We start from the raw sequence: 17,538 nt of genomic DNA on the forward strand, positions 1-17,538 counted from the left end.
TGGCCCTACTCCTATGCTATCCAGCTGGGGGTCTGCAGCTTTACCTGCTGTGGGCACCCAATGGTCACAGCACGGATTCTGCCAACATGCCACGTCAGGACATGACAGCAAGGGGAGCACAGGTCTGTTGTGCAAGAGTATCCCCAGCCCCTGCAGCCTAGAGCCACTGCAGCTTTGGATGAGAAATCGGGGGCATTCAGACTTCAAGATTGCTGTACTCAGAGACTTCCCTGGTGGTCCAGTGGCTAAGACTGAGCTCCCAATGCAGGCAGCCTGGGTTTGATCCCTGGAGAGGGAACTAGATCCCACAAGCCACAACTAAGAGATCCTGCCTGCTCCAACTAGAGTCCAGCACAGCTGGAATAAATAAAAGTAATTTTTAAGTGCTGTGCTCATCACTAGACCTTTGTGTAAAAAAGAATCTGATGTAAAAAGCCAATCTCTTAGTTTTTAAAATGTAATTTGACTCCTTAGAGCCTCTGCTCATGCATAGTTTGTATAAGGAAAAGTAGTTCAGCTGACCTTTCCTTCCCCCTGCCCCCCCAGACTAAAAAACCAAAACTCAAAAACCATGACTCAAAGCTGTCATCCTGGCTACAGTGGCTGATGGCACCTGAACCTGGACTGGGGACACGTCTTGGGCCTTGGCGTTCCACGAGGGCTCTGAGTGGGACATCCACAGGGGCCAGTGGGGCTCAGGTGGGCATCAGTGCCCAGCCAGGGCACCCCTGCCCAGGGCAGGGTTTCCTGTCTGTTCTGTGCACATGTCTGTAGGCACAGTGGGACATTGATGTCATTCTTGGAGGGAACAGGGGTGGAGACCCAGCCCACTTTGGGAGGTCAAGAACAGCAAATGTGGCTAGGTCTCCAAGGAGCCCAGGCTGTCATTCCACATGCTCCATCAGTCCCTCCAACGTGTTGCCCGAGTAGGAAGGATGCGTGCCTTATGCAATTTGCAGCCTCTAGTTCTGATGCGGCCAGGGCCTTGGAGATGGCTGGGGCATATCTGGCAGACGTGACTGTGAGACTTGCTATGAATGTGGTTCCCTCGGTGGTCTCAGTCTGCGGGGAGGTGTGTGTGTGTTATTTCCCCCATGACCACAGCTACATTCCAGCCAGAGGCCTGTGTGTCTGTGCCCTCAAACCCCAGGGCTGCTCCCTTCTCCTACCTGGGCATGTGTTCAGCTGGTGTTCAGCAACAACCTGGCGTTAGCACCTTGGGCAGCAGCAGCTAAGCCCCGGCTTGTCCACACACTCCCGTCATCTGAGTACTGCTCCCCAGCTCAGCGCACAGCGGGGCTCCCTTCCCTGGTTCTCAGGTGGCCTGTGCTGGGGCTGTTCCAGGGTCTGTGTGCGTTGTGCCTCAGTCCAGTCCTGCTGACATGGTGAGACATGTATTCGCAAAGTAGTGAGCTCGGGCACTTGGAGGCTCTGTGGGAGATTTCCGGGGAGATGTTAGCCCTGCTCTCCAAAATGGGAGAGGGTTCCCAGAGGTACATGTGTGGATTCTGGAGAAGGGGATCCAGGATGGGCCGAGAGCAGGGCTGTCTGGAGTCCCAGCTGCGAGGGGTGGGCTATGCCCAATGATGGACGCTGGTGACCCCGCTGAGCAGCTCCGCAGAGCCTGGCCCTCCACGCAGAAAGTTTGGGAGCAGGCACTGCTGCCCAGAGCACGTCGTCATGTCATGTGCTCCTAGCAGGGGGAGTGAGTCACCGATACCTTTCCCCTTTTGCCCAGGCAGCTGATTAGCACATTCCTGGGTCTGGGATTGCTGGGAGGTGGCGGTTGGAGTCCCAGACCAGGCAGGGCTGGTGGATTAGCAAGGTAACTTTGTGGGCTCTGGGGTAGGCAGTCAGGGCTTAACAGCCTAGGGCGTCCCAATCTCTCTCTTCCTCTCTCCAGGTGGCAGGAAGCGGTTGGCCTGGAACCTAAAAAGCAGCTGCTGGGCCTGTGTACTGGACCCTGAAGGTCTGGCTTCGGCATCTGCCAAGAGGCGGCTGAGTGGGCCCGCCCAGACTCCCCTCCAGGCCCCTGGCTTATTTTCTACTGGAGGCAGACCTCTCTGCTAGTTGAGTTTCCTCGGACTTTTCAAAGTGAGCGTTTTCCATTAACTGTTTTGGTTTAAATCAGTTCTCCTGAAAGCAGAATGTTCAAGTTGTGCAAACCAGGTCACTTGACAAGTTCACACGGGCAGAGGCTCAGGGACAAAGCTGTGTATATACAAGTTTGGTGGTGGTGTGGCTGTGTGAATAGCAGGTTAGACTGCTCATGGCTGGCTTCTGCCAAAAGTTGCTACAGGCTGTGTCCATGGCTTTGAGGACATGTTTCCCAAGTTGTCACCAGAATGCCTTTCAGGCATCTGTCCCTTCTCTGATCCAAATATCCAAACAGAAACCCCAAAGCCCAGATCCTGAGCTCTCTCAGCTCACCTCTAGCAGGATAAAGTGGGAGGGTCCTTCTTGGGGTCACTAGTAGGCCCACCCTGATGGTTTGCCTTATCTGGCCTGAGGCCTGTCACTGGCGGGAAACACCAGGCTGTTGGTGGCAGCTTCTTCATCCAAAGTTCTTTCATTTGATCCTCTGAGCAGGGCAGGCAGACAGAACTTTCCACAACAGCAGAAAAGGCAATCTTCACATCAAAGGAAAGTTCTATCTCTGTGTACAGCATGGTACTCTGTCTCTGGGCTTCGTGTAAACCGCTGATAGAAACTGTAGCTGCTCGTAAGTGACACAAGTGACCAAGAGTTAGGATCACCCAGCACTACACTCTGAGCCCAAAATACAGGAGCCCTGGGAACCACCCCTCCCTTGGGGCCCCGCGGGGCCAGGGGGCCGGTGGAGTTTCTCAGGGAACGTCAGCAGCAGAGGCAGGAGGAGAAAGCCCAGCAGGGCAGTGCAGTGTTTTCTGCAGCACTTGGCCCAGGGCTTTGCACCTGGAGTGTTGATGAATTTGTTGATTTTGTTGAAACGAGATCAACATGGTGGTACAAGGGCTTCTCATAACCAAGTTCCTGCCCCCACTACAGACTGCTGGCCCATCTCCAGCATCCAGGTCTTTAGTGACTGCCTGGAGGATCTTGCCAGCATTAGGGGCCAAACTGCGCCCCTCAATATTTATATGCTGAAGTGTTAACTCCCCGTACTCCAGCATGTGACCTTATTTGGAAATGGAGTCGCTGTAGATGTAACTGGTTAAGATGAGGTCAAACTGGAGTAGGGTGGGCCCTACTCCCTGGACACCAGGAGGCTGGTGTCCTTATTAAAAGGAGAAATTTGGACTTCCCTGGTGGCCCAGTGGTTAAGAAACTGCCTCCCAATGCAGGAGACACAGGTGCAACCTCTGCTCTGGGAAGATTTCACATGCAGAGGGGCAAATAAGCCCCGTGAACCACAACTATCAAGCCCATGCGTTCTAGAGCCCATGCTCTGCAACGAGGAGCCTCTACAATGAGAAGCCTGTCCACCACAATGAACAGTAGCCGTCGCTCACTGCAACTAGAGAAAGCCAGCGAGCAGCAACAGAGACCCAGTGAAGCCAAAAATACATAAATAAAACTTAAAAATAATTTTTTTAATAATATTTATTTGGTTGCCCCGGGTCTTCGTTGTGGCACGTGGTATCTTCTATTTCCTTGCAACATGCAGGATCTTTCCTCGCGGCATGTGGGATCTAGTTCTCTGACCAGGGATAAACCCAGCCACCTGCATTGGGAGCAGGGAGTCTTAGCCACGGGACCACCAGGGAAGTTCTGCACTTTGATTCTAATCTGGGAGGTCCAAGCAGAAGGGCAGTGCCACTGAAGCCCACGTTTTGGGAACACTGCCCTGAGAGTGATACAAGCCATGACAGAAAGTGACAAATGACAGGGAGATGGGTTGGGCTGGGCCTTCTTCTGTACAGCTTCTCCTGTGCTTCCTCAGGTGTGGGGAAGCATCCCCTTACCTTCCCAGTGGGCAGAGGTAGCTGTGCTTACCACATATCATGCCCTTCTCCCCAAGTTCTCCATATGGAGGGAGACCCTGGTCCTCAATGACCTTGGTTATCTGTCCACCTTGCTTATGGGCCTTGCCCTTCTAGTGCTTCTCCTGCCCTCTGTCAAGCACCTTCGAGGTCCAGTTGTGGGGCAGAGAGCAGTAGCCAGGAAGGATCTGACCCCTTTGGCCAGGCACAGCGACAGGTGGGCTGAAAGATGAACCACTAAACATGATCCTGAGGGCAGGGCTGGAGCGGCTCAGTTTCAGCCCCTCGGGTGCGAGCATGACTGCGCAGCTTTATATAGCTCTGCCGGCCCTATATAAGAAGAAGGTGCCCTGGCCAACGGGAGCACGGAGAGCACTGTGGCGGCGGTGCTGGAGGTCACCGTCAGTCAGAAGAGCCTGCACACAGTTCGGGTCCGTGCACCTTCCTTCCCTGAGCAGGAGGGTCCCCACAGGGGTGGCCCAAACCATAGCTGCCAGGATGCCCAGCAGAACAGCCCGCTATGCCCGCTACAGCCCAAGGCAGCGGCGCCGGAGGCTCCTGGCTGATCGCAGCGTACGCTTCCCTAATGACGTCCTGTTCTTGGACCACATCCGCCAGGGCGACCTGGAGCAGGTGGGGCGCTTCATCCGGACTCGGAAAGTCTCCCTGGACACCATCTACCCCTCGGGTGAGTGCCTGCGGGGCCAGTGAGGCTCTGTGGGGTGGCAGGGGAAGGCCTGAGCCTTGACCTCTCCTGTCCTGTCCAGGCCTGGCTGCCCTTCATGAAGCGGTGCTTTCTGGAAACCTTGAGTGTGTGAAGCTGCTAGTCAAATACGGGGCAGACATTCATCAGCGAGACGAGACAGGCTGGACACCCCTGCACATCGCCTGCAGTGACGGATACCCTGATATAGCCAGGTGAGAGGGTGGCCTCTAGGATGTAGTCCCCCCAAAAGGTGGCCCTGCTAGTGTACCTAAAACCTCTAAGGGCTTCTGAAATTTCCTTTCTGTCCTGTTGCCTCCCAAGAGCAAACTGCAAAAGTTAGCGAAACTTCCAAAGGGTCGGTTTCTTTCTCCTCACTTCACCTGGCAAGAGAAAAAACAGGTAGATCTCAGAACCGCAGGCTGCTACCTTCAGGCAGGGGTGAGCATTCTCCGGGCCACGTTCTCTCCTCAACCAGGGCTGCCCTTTGCACCCAGGTACCTCATTTCCCTGGGGGCAGACAGAGAAGCGGCGAACGACGATGGAGATCTGCCTTCAGACCTCATTGACCCGGAATTCAAGGACTTGGTGGAGCTATTCAAAGGGACTAAGATGGACTGAGGCCAGCCCTGCCCTCCCAGGGCGCTAGCCCTGCCTGGAGAAGTCAGGTGCCCATCTCCCCCGGATGCCAGGATTGCCCCACCAGCGGGGCTATGGGCCGGCCAGACTGGCCAGGACCCCACACCTGGGCAAAACCCCTCCCCTCTCCCAACCCGCGGCCTGGCTTTTTCTTCGGGTGAAAAACTTTTTTTTATTGCTATACTTTTTACTTTTTCAATAAACGTGGTTCCTAAGCCCGTGGTGATGGCCTGATTACTGGGGACCGTCCTGTCCCAGTCTTTCGGCTCCGTCTGCTCTGGTGGTCAGCGGCCAACCGCCGTCCACTCTGGTCTGGGGATCCGACAGTGTCGGAGCAAGGAGCTAGAGTCTCGCGGCTCCCGACCACCGGTCCCTGCCGTCCATCGATCCCGCTACCCCCAGGCCCTGTCTGTCCCAGAACCCCGACCCCGCCGACCCAGGAGACTGTCCTCGACATCCCTCGACCCCGGGTGGCACGAAGTCTAAGAACCCCTCAGACCCCAGCCTCTCGGCCCCAGGCCTCAGTCTCCGCCCCTCCGCGGGCCCGCGGTCACGTGACCTGCGCCAGTGCGCGTGCGCGGCGGCGACACGTCACTTCCGGCCGGGCCCCTGGCAGCGGCGGCGGCGGCCGAGAGGGCGAGGTGAGGCGGTAGCGGCGGGGGCGGGGCGGGCGCGGCCCGGACCCGCCCTGGCGCGGCGGCCGCGAGGGGAGGGCCCCGGGCTGGGTCGCGGGGTTCCCGGCCCGCCGCGGCGGAGGCTAGGGAGGGCCACGGCGAGGCGGGGCGGGCCCGCGAGGCAAGGGGCTCAGAGGGAGTAGCGGGCCGCCGTTTTCCGTCGCTGAAGCTGCCGCCGCCTCGTCGCCCGGCGAGCAGCCCTGACGATGCTTCCTGACCGCGAAGCGCGGCCGGCCGGGTTCCCGCGGTTCGCCCTCCGCCGCCGTCCCGTGTATCCCACGCTCCTGGTCTCTGAGCTGGGCGAGGCAGTGTCAGGGGAGGGAAGGGGGTAAGAGGCTGCCATTCCTCCGGGAGCTCACCGGAACCCCGGGGGATGCCGGGGTGGGCGGGGACCGCCATGGGGAGGCCGCGAACGAAGCAACCCAGGTTTGTGAGAAACTTCAGGTAACGCGGAGGCGCACAAGTCGTATCCCCTACCTGCCTCCTAGGAAGACTTCCCAGAGAAGATGGTCATGAGCCGGGCCCCCAGGGCCAGGGCGACGACTTTGGGCAGATGGGGCATTTTGAGCAAAAGCCTTTGAGGTGTCAGGGGGAGTGTCCAGAGCTTTTAGAAAGCAGTGCGGGTGGGGAGGGAAGGGTCAGGCCCCAAGTCTTGAAGGAGAAGGCTTGATTTGGGGTGAGTGGAAGGGCTGGTGAGATTGCCAAGTGAGGAAGGAGGGGAATGCATACATTGGGGTTTGTTGCTTGGGAGGGAAGCTGCTGCTATCACCAAGAAAAGAGGGAGAGGGGTGGTGCAGTGCTTAGAGGCTTCGCCTGCGTCTTTTCAAGGGTCGCCAGGCCCATTTGGTATCTAAAACAGCAGTGTCCTGCTTGAGTGGTAGATTGCCTTCTAAAAGTCTCATTGGTGGAAACGGCTGTTGAGAACCCCACAGACACAGAATATGAAGGGGAGGTGGAGTCTTGAAAATTTTGAGTACCTATCAAAAATTTTAAAGTAACACAGAGTGGCTGCAACTGCATCATTGATTCTAACTCCGGAATATCCATTGTCATTTTTGCAGACAACAGAATATCATATCACCCCCTGCCTTTACACATATGGCTGTGTGTGGGGAAAGAGTTAAGACTGGCAGTCTGGAGACTGGGCTTTGGGCTCCCTTCCCCGCATTCCTCCTCCCTGGAGGTCTCTGAAGCCCTTTTTCCCCCATGAAAGAGCAAGGTGCTATATAGATCCATCCAGGAAGAGTCCCTCCCTGTCTCTTAGCAGAACCACATTGGTGCCAGGGGTCTGGAACCTGCCAGGGGTACAAACAAAGGCAGAGGCAGTCTCTGGGGTGCTCAGGGCAGCTCAGCCATCCTAGTCTAGCCCTGATTTCTGTGGCCTGGGAGGCCGAGAGGTTGGGAGTCTCTTGGGGCCCAGATCCCACTTTGCTGAGTGGCAGGTTTCTCATCCGCTAAACCTCCAAAGTGGGGTTTATTGGTGTTCTCCCTGGCTCAGTGCAATGGCTGCTCCACAGCTGGCCCTTGGCTGCTGCCCCTCCACACTGTGTCATATGTTTGTGGGTCTACGCCATGCCTGAGGTAACTCTGCGTTCAGTTTGCCCAAGGCTGTCCTGGCTTGCACTTCATAATCAAGAGCAGCCCTTTTACGCTCAGAAATGCCCAGTTGGATGATACATTCCTTCTATGATTGCCCTGTCCACTGTCTCGTTGGATAAGCAGCCACAGAGATTTTGTTTGAGGTTGTGGCTTCATGTGGCTGTACTTGGGTCCCTTTGAGCAGGAAGGCCTGGTGAACATTCTTGGGGGTTGTTTTGGCTCAGATGGGGATTCCATGGCCCATAGAGGGAAGAGACGCTGCCCAGAGCAGCGATGGATGACCCTCAGTCACGGAGTGGTTCTGGACTCTGCCGGGTGCTGAGCGGGTAGCCCGCTGGCTGCTATGGGCTAGGCTGTTGTGGACAACAGTCAAGGCCTGTGGAGTACACCAGGGGACTTTGTGTGGTTCTCTGTGACTCTGGAAGCAGCAGAGCTGGCTCTCTGGCTCAGACTGTGATTGGGAAGGGCTGGGGGCCCAGTAGCTGGTGACACTGACACCTGGTGAATTAGATTATGGCCAGACTGAGGGCTTGATGGCAGTAGAAGGCCCTGGTACTATCTGAGTGGGGAGTGACTTGGGTGGGGGCAGGTTTTGGGAAGATCATGCTGGCGTCACGTGTACCAGGGATGGAGAAGGGTAGTGCAGGGTACTGTCCCGACATGGATTGGAGAGTGGGCAGTGGATGTCGGACCAGGAGTGGGTGGGAATGGGAAGAAGTAACTGAAGAGCACATACACATAGGTGGAGGCTTGGGGTCTGTGGCCTGAGGGAAAGCTCTTTGCATCATCAGATCTGAGACCTCAGTAGTGTGAGCTGGGCCTCACAAGCTCCACCGAGCATGAAAAAACGGTGCTAACCTTTGTGCTGGCGATTGCCAGATACAGCCTGATCTCAAAGCTATTAAAAGGTAAAAAAGTTTCTCAGAGTTGATGGGATGTAGTGAGGTTTTGAGCTCCAGTCTTCAGGAAATAATTGTCCCTGATAATCATGGTAAACAAAAGTCGGCAAGCAAACAAGAGGAGGGAGATGTTTGCAGAAGTGGATACTCCCTCCCCGCTGGCCAGATGGACTGGAAACTCCAACCTCGGGATTCTCGTGGCCTACTGGGCCTTTTTAGGTGTCCCTGGCGCTTTTCCAGGCGTGCCACTCTCCCCGGCCTGCTGGTCGCCTGGCTCCTCTGCAGTCGCCTCTGTAGAGGTCCTGCTCAGCACTTTGCTCAGACAGTAAATGTGCTCGAGTTTCCCTTTGCTTCATCACGCACACTACCGTCAGCCCAGGCCTCGCGCCTCTCTTCACAACCAGTTGCCAGGCACAGGCAGTCTTGGCCGAAGGTCCCACTCCTCCCCGTGCTGCACTGAGCCCCTTCCTGCTAGGTCATTGGAGGTTTTGTCATGGTGGCTCAGAGGCCACCTCTCTGCCCTGGCCTTCCTTGAGTCCAACTGCCTTTTAGACATCTCCTCCCTGACCTTGTTTTGTCTCCCTTGTCCACGCCTTTGCGGCTCGGCCCTCTCCACTGGACAGCCGTGTGTTCCCAGGCTTCTGTTTTTAGCATCAGTGGTATGATTCGCCCGCCGTTGCCATGGCTCATACTTGTAGCTGTCACCTTCCAGGGCGGAAACAGGCCCAGTGTATATGGGCCCCTTTCAGTGGTCCTTCCCTCGGCACAGACAAGTGCTGTTTCTCTGGTTGTTCCTGTGCACCTCTTGGTAGCCACCAGGCCCTTTCCTTTGGGTACATCCTGGAACTGGAATGGCTGTCACGGAGCATGCATATTTGTTAGATTTTTCCAGGAAATTTCCTTTGGGGTCAGCATGGGGGGTCCAACTCCTTGGAGGAGGTGATGAAGGTGGGTGAGTGAGTGCAGCTCACTGTCCCTCTGTCTTCAGGGGTGCAGCAGGCCCTGGCCTCACGGGAAGCTGCTGGTATACTCAGGTGAAGCCTTGGTTTCCCTGCATCCCGCAGGAGGCAGGGTATCCACGGGGGTGGGGCAGGGCCAGCCCAAGGTCCTAAGGAGAAAGGCCCCCGGAGGGAGGCCAAGCTGCTGGGAGAAGACGGAGGACTCGGGGGTTCCTCACGAGTAGGAACCAGCTGGTAGGACACAGGCCATTAAAGACAGACCTGGTTGGGTGTGACTTCCCCCATCGAGAGGAGGCAGACAATAACTCCTTTTTAAAAAGTCCTTTTACTCATTCTTCAAGTCCTGAGGACATGAGAGCCTGCTGGTGTCTTGCCCTGGCCAAGGAACTTCCTGGCCGCTCTGTCCAGGGCACCAGAAACCTCGTTAACTCAAGTAGCACATCTTTGTGGGCAGGTGCCCAATGACAGGTACACAGCTCCTCGGCTTGTGGGGCATTCTAGCCTCTGGTCAGGAAGCACAGAGTAGGGGCAGCAAGGGATGGGTTCCCACTGTGGAGACCGAATGCTCCAGGGGCCTGGGGCCCAGGCCTTGGGAATGCAGAGACCAAGGGGAGCAGGTGAGGCGCTCAGAGAACCAGAGCCATGTATGCGTGTGCATGTGTGCAGTCGGGGCAATGGGAGCTGGAAGGGGCTGGCCTCTGAGTTAGGCCTGAGACTGAAAGGGGGCCTTGGACCAAAGTCAGGCACCCATAAAGGCCAGGCAGCCCTCAGGCTGTGACCAGAGGAGGCCAAGGCCGAGGCTGCCCTGGAAAGAAGCAGCCCTGGAGATGGGCAAAGCTGGGAAGGCAGGTACCCTGAAGAAGTGGCCCCCGAGGTCTGAGAGGACAGACTGCAGGAGGGATGAGGGGCCTGGGTAGGAGGGGCCAGCCTGGGTTGGGCTGGGGCTGGCTGATCCTCCAGGCGCCTCCCTCCTGTTGCTTAATTGAAGCCTCCCACTTCATTGCACTGCCAACAGCCCCTTGAGACGTGAGTGTTCTTGAGCCCCTTCCGTGTCCCCAGGGTACCCTCAGGCCAGAGAGGGCTTTCCCTCTGTGCTCTGGTGTCTGTGGGACTGGCATCTGGACAGGAGAATCATAGGCAGTGAGATCCCTCGAGTCCAAGAAGGGAGAAGTCCCTTTGTGAGGAGCAGGGCCCCTCTCCTGGGAGGGCATAGGCTTCTATGTTCCCCCCAGGAAGCTGGCTTTGTGCTCTGTCGTTACTACCTCAGCTTGTGGGCTGTTTTACCTGTGCAGATTTTTTTTCCCCAGCTGGGCTGTGCAGCATGTGTGATCTCAGTTCCCCTACCAGGGATCGAAAGCATAGCCTCTGCAATGGGAGCAGAGTGTCAACCCTTGGACTGCTAGGGAAGTCCCCCTGTACGGGTGTTTAAATGCCAAAGGAGCCAGAGAGGAAGTATCCACTGGGTCTCATCTTCCAGGCTCTTCAGGAGGGGCTGTGGCTGAGCATTCTGGGGCCCCCAGGCTCCAGGGGCGGGGGAGGGGAGGCACTTGTGCTCACAGGCCCTTCCCAGGCTTCCCCCATCCCCCAACACCTGGGGTTGGCCTCCTCTGGGGCAAGGCCAGGCCTGGGACTAGCCCTGTGCAACTAGCTTCCTCACCCTGCGGTGCATGTCCTCAGCCAGAGAGGGGACTTTGTCCAATTGGGCAGTTTTGAGAGTGAGTCTAAAAATAGACCCCCATCCAGGGCTGTCTGGTTCCTGGGCTGAGAGAGCCTGTAAACAAGACACACCCCAGAGTCTCGGTCACTAGGATTGGCCTGATGGCTTCCTCCAGGCTCACAGTCCTCCCCCAGCCCTCCTGTCACACCCTGGGGACCAGGAAGCCGGGCAGGCACTTTTCCCATTGGGAAGCACATCCCCATTTTACAGATAGGAAACTGAGGCTCAGTGGAGACAAGATCCTAGGCCCTGCAGGCCACGAGGGCACTGGACGACTGTGGGCCTTTCCTGCAGCCCCGCGCTCTGTTAGCAGTGGTGTTCTGAGACTTGGAATATCAACAGGGCTTCCCGACCCTGGGGTAGGTGTGTTCCCTGGGCCGCGGTGGTCCAAGTGCGGGGTCCACTGGAGCTCAAGCTGCTCTGACTCGGACCTGTTGGTGGCCCCTGGCCAACGGTACTGAACCTTTAGCCAGCTGGATTGTGGCTCGACCCTGTCTACTGGAAGGCAGGGAGACCACAGTTAAAGGGAAGAGGCAAATGCCCCCACGCCCTTACCATCCCTGGACCCCTTCTGGAGAGGGTGGCAGGGTGGCCTCTATCCCACTATGTCATGAGGCTTCCCTTCCAGAGGCCGAGGGGATCCGGCAGTGGAGTGCGAGGACCAGACGCCCCAGCGATGACCAGGTGGGTCTTAGGTAGTGGCGTTACCTCCAGGTGTGGGGGGGTCCTGCCCTGTAGCCCCTCCTCACGGGCCGGGCTCCCCCCAGTTCCCCCGTCTCCAGGGTCGTCTACAACGGCAAGAGGAACAGTAGCCCCCGCTCTCCCCCCAACAGCAGCGAGATCTTCACCCCAGCCCACGAGGAGAATGTGCGCTTCATTTATGAAGGTACACGGAGTGTCCGCAGCCAGCCCCCCTGAGCCCCTCCTCCCCTGAACTCCTGTGGGGTGTGGAGACCCAGTTCTGGTCATGGGTGTGCATGGTCAGCACTGTGGTGGTCCTGACAGGCAACACCCCAGAAGAGGCAATGTTTGGAATCAGTGGTGTTTGCTGGGGAAGAGGGGGGCCATGGAAGATGGCGCACCCTGGGGAGCCTGGGGTGTCTTGGAAGTGGTGTGGTGGAGGTGTGAGCACGTGTGCACAGCATTTGTGCTGGGAGGTGGGGGGGTGGAGGACATGGGAAAGATGGGCACCCGCCTGGAGGAAGTGCTGTACCCTAGTGGGTTTCATAAGCCTCTGTGACTGGAGTTCTGGTCATGGTACCATGAGGCCAGAAGGGGCGTGGCTTGGGCAGGGCTCCTCGAGGGAGCAGGGTATGTTGAGGACAACTTCAGGTTAGGAGCAGGCTGGACTCGGGGGCCAGAAACTGTTGAAGTGGGAGTTTGGGCTCGGGGGGCCTGTGGGGCCACTCAGAGGGGAGGGATAGGGCAGGAGCGGGTGCCGTTTGCTTGGACACTGACAGGGCCGGATGGCAGGCCCCAGGGTAGGGGCCCTGACCACCCCTGCTTCCTGCAGCCTGGCAGGGTGTGGAGCGGGACCTGCGGAGCCAGATGTCGGGCAGCGAGCGGGGCCTGGTGGAGGAGTACGTGGAGAAGGTCCCTAACCCCAGCCTGAAGAGTAAGTGGGGCTGCCCTGGGCAGGAGGGGCCGACCAGGGGGCAGGAAGGCCCACCCACCTGCTGCTTCCAAGCCAGCCTGGTGGGGTGGCCTGGGTCCCAGGGCTTTCAGAGGCGAGGGCAGGACAAGGGACAGACCCTCCCTCTCCACCTGCACCCACCACTGACCATTCTGTCCCTTGGCAGCCTTCAAGCCCATCGACCTGAGCGACCTGAAGCGCCGGAACACGCAGGACGCCAAGAAGTCCTAAGGCGCGCCAGTGCCCCTCCCTTGGCCTCCGGGAGATCTGGGTGCAGCCTGCCGCTGGCCGCCTCCTCTCCTGTGGGCTCAGCTCCTGGGAGGGGGAGGGGGCCTTGCTCCCAGTGGGCCGAAAATCCCGGGACCAGGACAGGCATGATTGATGGCCAAGGCCTGCCCCTCCTCCCCGAGCCTCTCCTTTCCTCTCGGGGGATCTCAGGTTACCCCCGTCCCTAGGAGGGCCTCGGCCCTGCCAGCCCGTGCCCACCCCGGGCCTGGCTGGACCTTTGGAGCTGCTGGTCCTGCCTGCCCCCAGGGCCTCGACCCTGATTCTTGTCGCCTTCTCCTGCCCCCACCCCCAACCCCTGGGCACTTCCAGGATCAGGAGGGAGATGAGGGGCCTTTGTTATCTCCTGTGCTGTGGGACTGGGCTGGTTTTGTCCTGAAGTGGCCAGGAGCCAGGACAGGGTGGTCCCAGCCACACCCAGCATGGGTCCCTCACCGACCCCTGCTGCATCTGTGCCCGGGGCACGGGGAGCGTCTGACCCCCCACCCCACTGTCCAGCCTGGCCCTTTCCTTCCTTGTCAGCTTTAGGATGACACCAGCTCTCCAGGCCTGGCACACTGCTGGGTGCCCCCTCCAAGGGTTCTAGGCAGCGAGGTCTGGCTCACCCTTAGGAAGGGGCGTGGGGCTGGCCTGAGCTGACGAGGCTACCCAGTGGGTCCTGCTCTGTGTGGTGAGTTGGGAGGGTCTTCAGGGCCATTTTTTTTCTTCCTGTGCCCTCCAGATTCAAGTGTCTGACTGGAACCTGAAGACCAGTAAATAAAGGTGGGGTGGCATTGGCTTGGCAACTTGGTCTGTGAAGCCCCTGTCTTGGCTGCCCACACAGGTCTGGAAGTCCAAGGCCCAGAAGTTCCGTCTGATCCCTGGGCTCCACCAGGGGGCTTGGGCTTCTGGAGGGCAGTGGGAGGTGGACATGGGGGCCCTGGAGGTAACACATCCTCAGCAGCACTGGGCCCTTGAGGGGTGGCCTGTCTGCTGTCCAGGGAGGGTGGCTGCTGGACTTGGAGAGCCCCAGTGCACTTGACCTTCAGATCTGGACGTAGCCCTGGCGGACAAGCCAAACCGGAATTTATTTCGGGAACAGCCCTTTCCTGTTAAGAGTATTCTGGGGCTCCAGTGGCCCCACAGGTGGCTCTGGGAGACGTCTTCTTCTGGAGGGGGTTCCCCAGGGATGAGGGTGCAGGAAGGATGGTTCATGCAATAAGCAGCAGCCAGTGGGCGTTGGCTGGTGCCAGGACCTGAGCCAAGTTCCTGTAACCACACAGGCCTGTTTGCTCCCCAGGGACCTATGGGGCATCCTGCCAAGGGTTTGAGTGCCTGCTGGGCTGGGTCACCCACACAGCCTCTGTGCTTGTGGCTGGAAGGAGGTGGGTGTGGCCTGGCTGGGGTTCAGGGCCCTGTGACCAGAGGCTGGGCACACGGGCACAGGTACCCTTCACCCAGCATGTCCAAGACCACTGAGGATGGGGTGATGGTCAGCCAGCAGAGATCCTCCGTTGGGGAAGGGGAGGGGTGGGCCTGAACCTAGCCAGGCCACTGCTGCACGTGGCATTGAGCAAGCTGCTGAGTCTCGAAGCCTGTTTCCTGAAGTGGAGGTTAGCACCTTCCTCTGGTGGCTGCTGAGTATTAGGGCCTGCTGCCGCGACAGTCACCTCATGGATGCTCTTGACAGGGCCCTGGACCCACAAGACTGCGGGGGCCTGGATGTCTGCCCCCGTGCAGCCACGACCCTGGCCTTGCTGTGACTGGGGCATGTAACACTGCTGTCCTGCCTGTTTCCCATTTTAAGTGAGGTTTGGGCTGTGGTGACTGGAAGGCCTTCCCCTGAAGGGGTGTTCAGGCCCCCTGGCAGCACACTGGAAACATCTAATATGTTGCATTGGTTAAAAATTGACTTGACTTTGCTCCCAGCCCTCTCTGGGTCACTCGTCCCTCCTGTGGAGTTGGAAAGTGGGAATGGTGGCACACCGGGCCCCCAGCATCTGGGTCTCCCCTGTCTGTAGCCACTCTCCCCTGGCCTTGCCTGCTAGCACTGATACTTTGCCCCTGTGTGGGTGGGCCCATGGGACAACCCTCGAGGCCTTCTCATTCCTGCTGTCCCCGTCAACTTAAGGTTTTCTGAGAAAGAGGCCCTAGGCCTGGAGTCTTCAGAGGTGGGAGTGTGGTTAATGGGCTGTGCCAGGGTTGCGGGGGACAGGTATTGAACTCCAGAGCAGTGGTGATAGACTCCGCACCAGCACGGTGGGCTGCCTGGTTGACCCTGAGTGGCTGGAGACACCTCCCCTACCCTCAGACAGTGAGGAGAGAGGAGATGAGGGAGTGTCCTGGTGGACAGGGTACCCACATCTCCATCACGTTCTACCCTTGGCAGTGCCACACACGTCTCTGCTTTTATTCTGTGCTGGCAACTTGGTGGGGGATGGGGTTATTACCATGACACCTCAGGGAGGGGGTGATTTTATTGCCCTGATTGTCCATATGAGGGAATGGTGACCTGCTGTAGGAGACTGGCCATATCTGATTTTTAAGGTTGTTTATCAAAACCTGAATTTAGCACGTACTTGCTGAGCATGTACTCTGAGCATGTTCATGTGTATTGAGCATAAACAACAATTCCCCAGTGTCGTAATACCCAGTCCATAGTCCCCTGCTGTCGACAATAATGTATTCCTCGAGGGTTATAGACTCAGAAAGGCCAAGTGCATCAGCTTGATGTGTCCCTTCAGTCTGTCTTAGTCACAGTACTGCCTCCTGCATTTTCCCTCCATTTATGATTGAAGACTCCCTGCATACCTGATGTTGGAGTTTCCCAAATTCCAGTTTTGCCTGGTTGCATCATTGTAGTGTTAACAGGCTCCTCTGTTCCCTGTGTTTCTGTAAACTGAGGTGAGATATGCGTGATGGGATTCACTGGAGCAGACTTTGGGTGTAAAGGGATTGCTCTGGCTGCTGTGTTGAGAACAGGCCATAAGACTCAGGGTACAAGTGGAGAGACCTGTTAGGAGGGCTACCTCTAGTGAATCGTAGGAGGAAGAAGCTGGGTGAGGGGGCAGGTAAGGAGCTTAATGTGGGCAGTGGAATTCGACATGCCATTGGATGTCTTATGTAGAGGTGCCAAGTGGGAAGCTGAGTCTAGTGTGGATCTGGAGGGGCCACGGGTTGGAGATAAAGGTTGGGAGTAATTTTAATGTTGATGCTATTTTAAGGTTGATGAAGAAGGAAGAAGGGTGGGACCTGCATTCAGGGAAGGGAGGAGGAAGCAGGATAGGGGGCTGAGAGCAGTGGAGAGCAAGGCAAGAGAAAGGGCGGCAGGGGAGGGCCTGGGACTGATGGCTGCCGGTGTCCAGGAGGAGGCCCAGGCAGGCAGAGTTTGGTCAGGTGCAGCCCTCAGACTTCTCTGACTCACCTAGAGGCAACTACTTTGAACTTTTCTGCTGATTGTTTTGTTTCTGTTTTTAAATAGCATACATGAACTGTGCTTCTTGGTTCTCCCCTTTCCTTCTTAAACTCCCAGCCCAACTTATTTGCATGCGTGCTCAGTCATGTCCGACTGTTCGCAACCCATGGACTGTAGCCCCATCCTCTGTCCATGGGATTCTCCAGGCAGGAATACTGGAGTGGGTTGCCATTTCCTTCTCCAGGGGATCTTCCCGACCCAGGGATCTTCCCAACTCCAGGGATCAAACCCACTTCTCTTACGTTTTCTTGCATTGGCAGGATTCTTTACCACTGGCACCACACACACACGTTTTTACCATCCACTGTCCTCCCTAGACAGTTTTTTTTCTCTCATAACTTTGGTTACATCAGTGTTGAGTAAATTATGATGTCTGTGTGTTCAGAGCTGAGCCATGTGGTAAACTGTGATTTTTTTTCTACTCAACTTTCTGTTCTTGAAGTTATTAATTGCCACCTTTTTTCATTTGCTTAGTTTTCTGTGTACTAACACTAAAGACCTGAACTCTCCACCAGGTTATCTAAATCTTTTCTCGGTGTGTTCAGTCACTCTGATCCCCTTGAAGTGTCTCTCCTGTAAACTTGCCCTGCTTAAGGCGGCCTCCCCCAGTGACCCACTCTGCCTGGCACACTAGTGCCATCCTGGGGGTGCCCATCACTCCCCTAGGTGTGACCCTTGTTTATCGTAGCCCCTCTGAGTGCTACACACATGCACACAGACAGACAAGCTGGGTAGTTCCTATGCTTTTTTGGAGGGGAAGGGCGTGAGATGAAGGGCTGGGGTGGAGGTGGGAAGGGAAGCAGAGATGGCGAAGGGGCAGAGAGCCTGGAATGTTCATCTTCCTGAATGCAGGGTGATGCTGTGTGGGTGCTGGGCCCTGCTTTGGAAAGTGGGTTCCCCCACCGGTAGCCCCTCCACCCCACCTGCAGGACAGCCTGGTCAGAGTCGATGTTTATTGGCTGGATGAGTCCAGCCCCTGCCTGGCCTCCACCCCATCTCCACCCTTGACTTCAC

The 17,538-nt window shown here is 57.2% G+C and overlaps 2 protein-coding genes across 6 annotated transcripts; both read left to right on the forward strand.

The window, feature by feature from the left end:
• The first annotated feature begins 4,321 nt into the window (after nucleotides 1–4,321).
• On the forward strand, nucleotides 4,322–5,519 carry PPP1R27 (protein phosphatase 1 regulatory subunit 27). Of its 2 annotated transcripts, none has more exons than XM_070390176.1 (3): nucleotides 4,322–4,650; nucleotides 4,730–4,880; nucleotides 5,144–5,280. In XM_070390176.1, exons 1-3 carry the CDS (start codon nucleotides 4,461–4,463, stop codon nucleotides 5,232–5,234), a joined length of 432 nt encoding a protein of 143 aa, XP_070246277.1. In that variant the 5' UTR covers nucleotides 4,322–4,460; the 3' UTR covers nucleotides 5,235–5,280. The 2 variants fall into 2 exon arrangements, with proteins under 2 accessions (XP_070246277.1, XP_005905443.1); XM_005905381.3 differs by having other exon boundaries at nucleotides 4,324–4,650; nucleotides 5,163–5,519.
• A 371-nt stretch (nucleotides 5,520–5,890) lies between these two features.
• Nucleotides 5,891–13,855, forward strand: MCRIP1 (MAPK regulated corepressor interacting protein 1). Of its 4 annotated transcripts, none has more exons than XM_070390179.1 (5): nucleotides 5,891–5,945; nucleotides 11,781–11,836; nucleotides 11,920–12,038; nucleotides 12,666–12,767; nucleotides 12,952–13,855. In XM_070390179.1, exons 2-5 carry the CDS (start codon nucleotides 11,829–11,831, stop codon nucleotides 13,014–13,016), a joined length of 294 nt encoding a protein of 97 aa, XP_070246280.1. In that variant the 5' UTR covers nucleotides 5,891–5,945; nucleotides 11,781–11,828; the 3' UTR covers nucleotides 13,017–13,855. The 4 variants fall into 4 exon arrangements, with proteins under 4 accessions (XP_070246280.1, XP_070246281.1, XP_070246279.1 ...); XM_070390180.1 differs by lacking the exon at nucleotides 5,891–5,945 and adding an exon at nucleotides 5,975–6,306; XM_070390178.1 differs by lacking the exon at nucleotides 5,891–5,945 and adding an exon at nucleotides 6,421–10,052.
• The last annotated feature ends 3,683 nt before the right edge of the window (nucleotides 13,856–17,538 follow it).

This window comes from Bos mutus, chromosome 19 (genome assembly GCF_027580195.1).
Source record: "Bos mutus isolate GX-2022 chromosome 19, NWIPB_WYAK_1.1, whole genome shotgun sequence".
NCBI classification, from domain to species: domain Eukaryota; kingdom Metazoa; phylum Chordata; class Mammalia; order Artiodactyla; family Bovidae; genus Bos; species Bos mutus.

What these genes read in the sequence shown, in the direction of transcription:
- PPP1R27 (XM_005905381.3), top strand. Translation starts at nt 4,461, where the DNA reads ATGCCCAGCAGAACAGCCCGCTATGCCCGCTACAGCCCAAGGCAGCGG. An exon ending in GGACACCATCTACCCCTCGG is followed by an intron (nt 4,651 to 4,729) that starts GTGAGTGCCTGC and finishes TGTCCTGTCCAG; the next exon opens with GCCTGGCTGCCCTTCATGAA. An exon ending in GGATACCCTGATATAGCCAG is followed by an intron (nt 4,881 to 5,162) that starts GTGAGAGGGTGG and finishes CTTTGCACCCAG; the next exon opens with GTACCTCATTTCCCTGGGGG.
- MCRIP1 (XM_070390177.1), top strand. Translation starts at nt 11,254, where the DNA reads ATGGCTTCCTCCAGGCTCACAGTCCTCCCCCAGCCCTCCTGTCACACC. An exon ending in CAGGGCTTCCCGACCCTGGG is followed by an intron (nt 11,512 to 11,780) that starts GTAGGTGTGTTC and finishes CTTCCCTTCCAG; the next exon opens with AGGCCGAGGGGATCCGGCAG. An exon ending in CCCTAACCCCAGCCTGAAGA is followed by an intron (nt 12,768 to 12,951) that starts GTAAGTGGGGCT and finishes GTCCCTTGGCAG; the next exon opens with CCTTCAAGCCCATCGACCTG.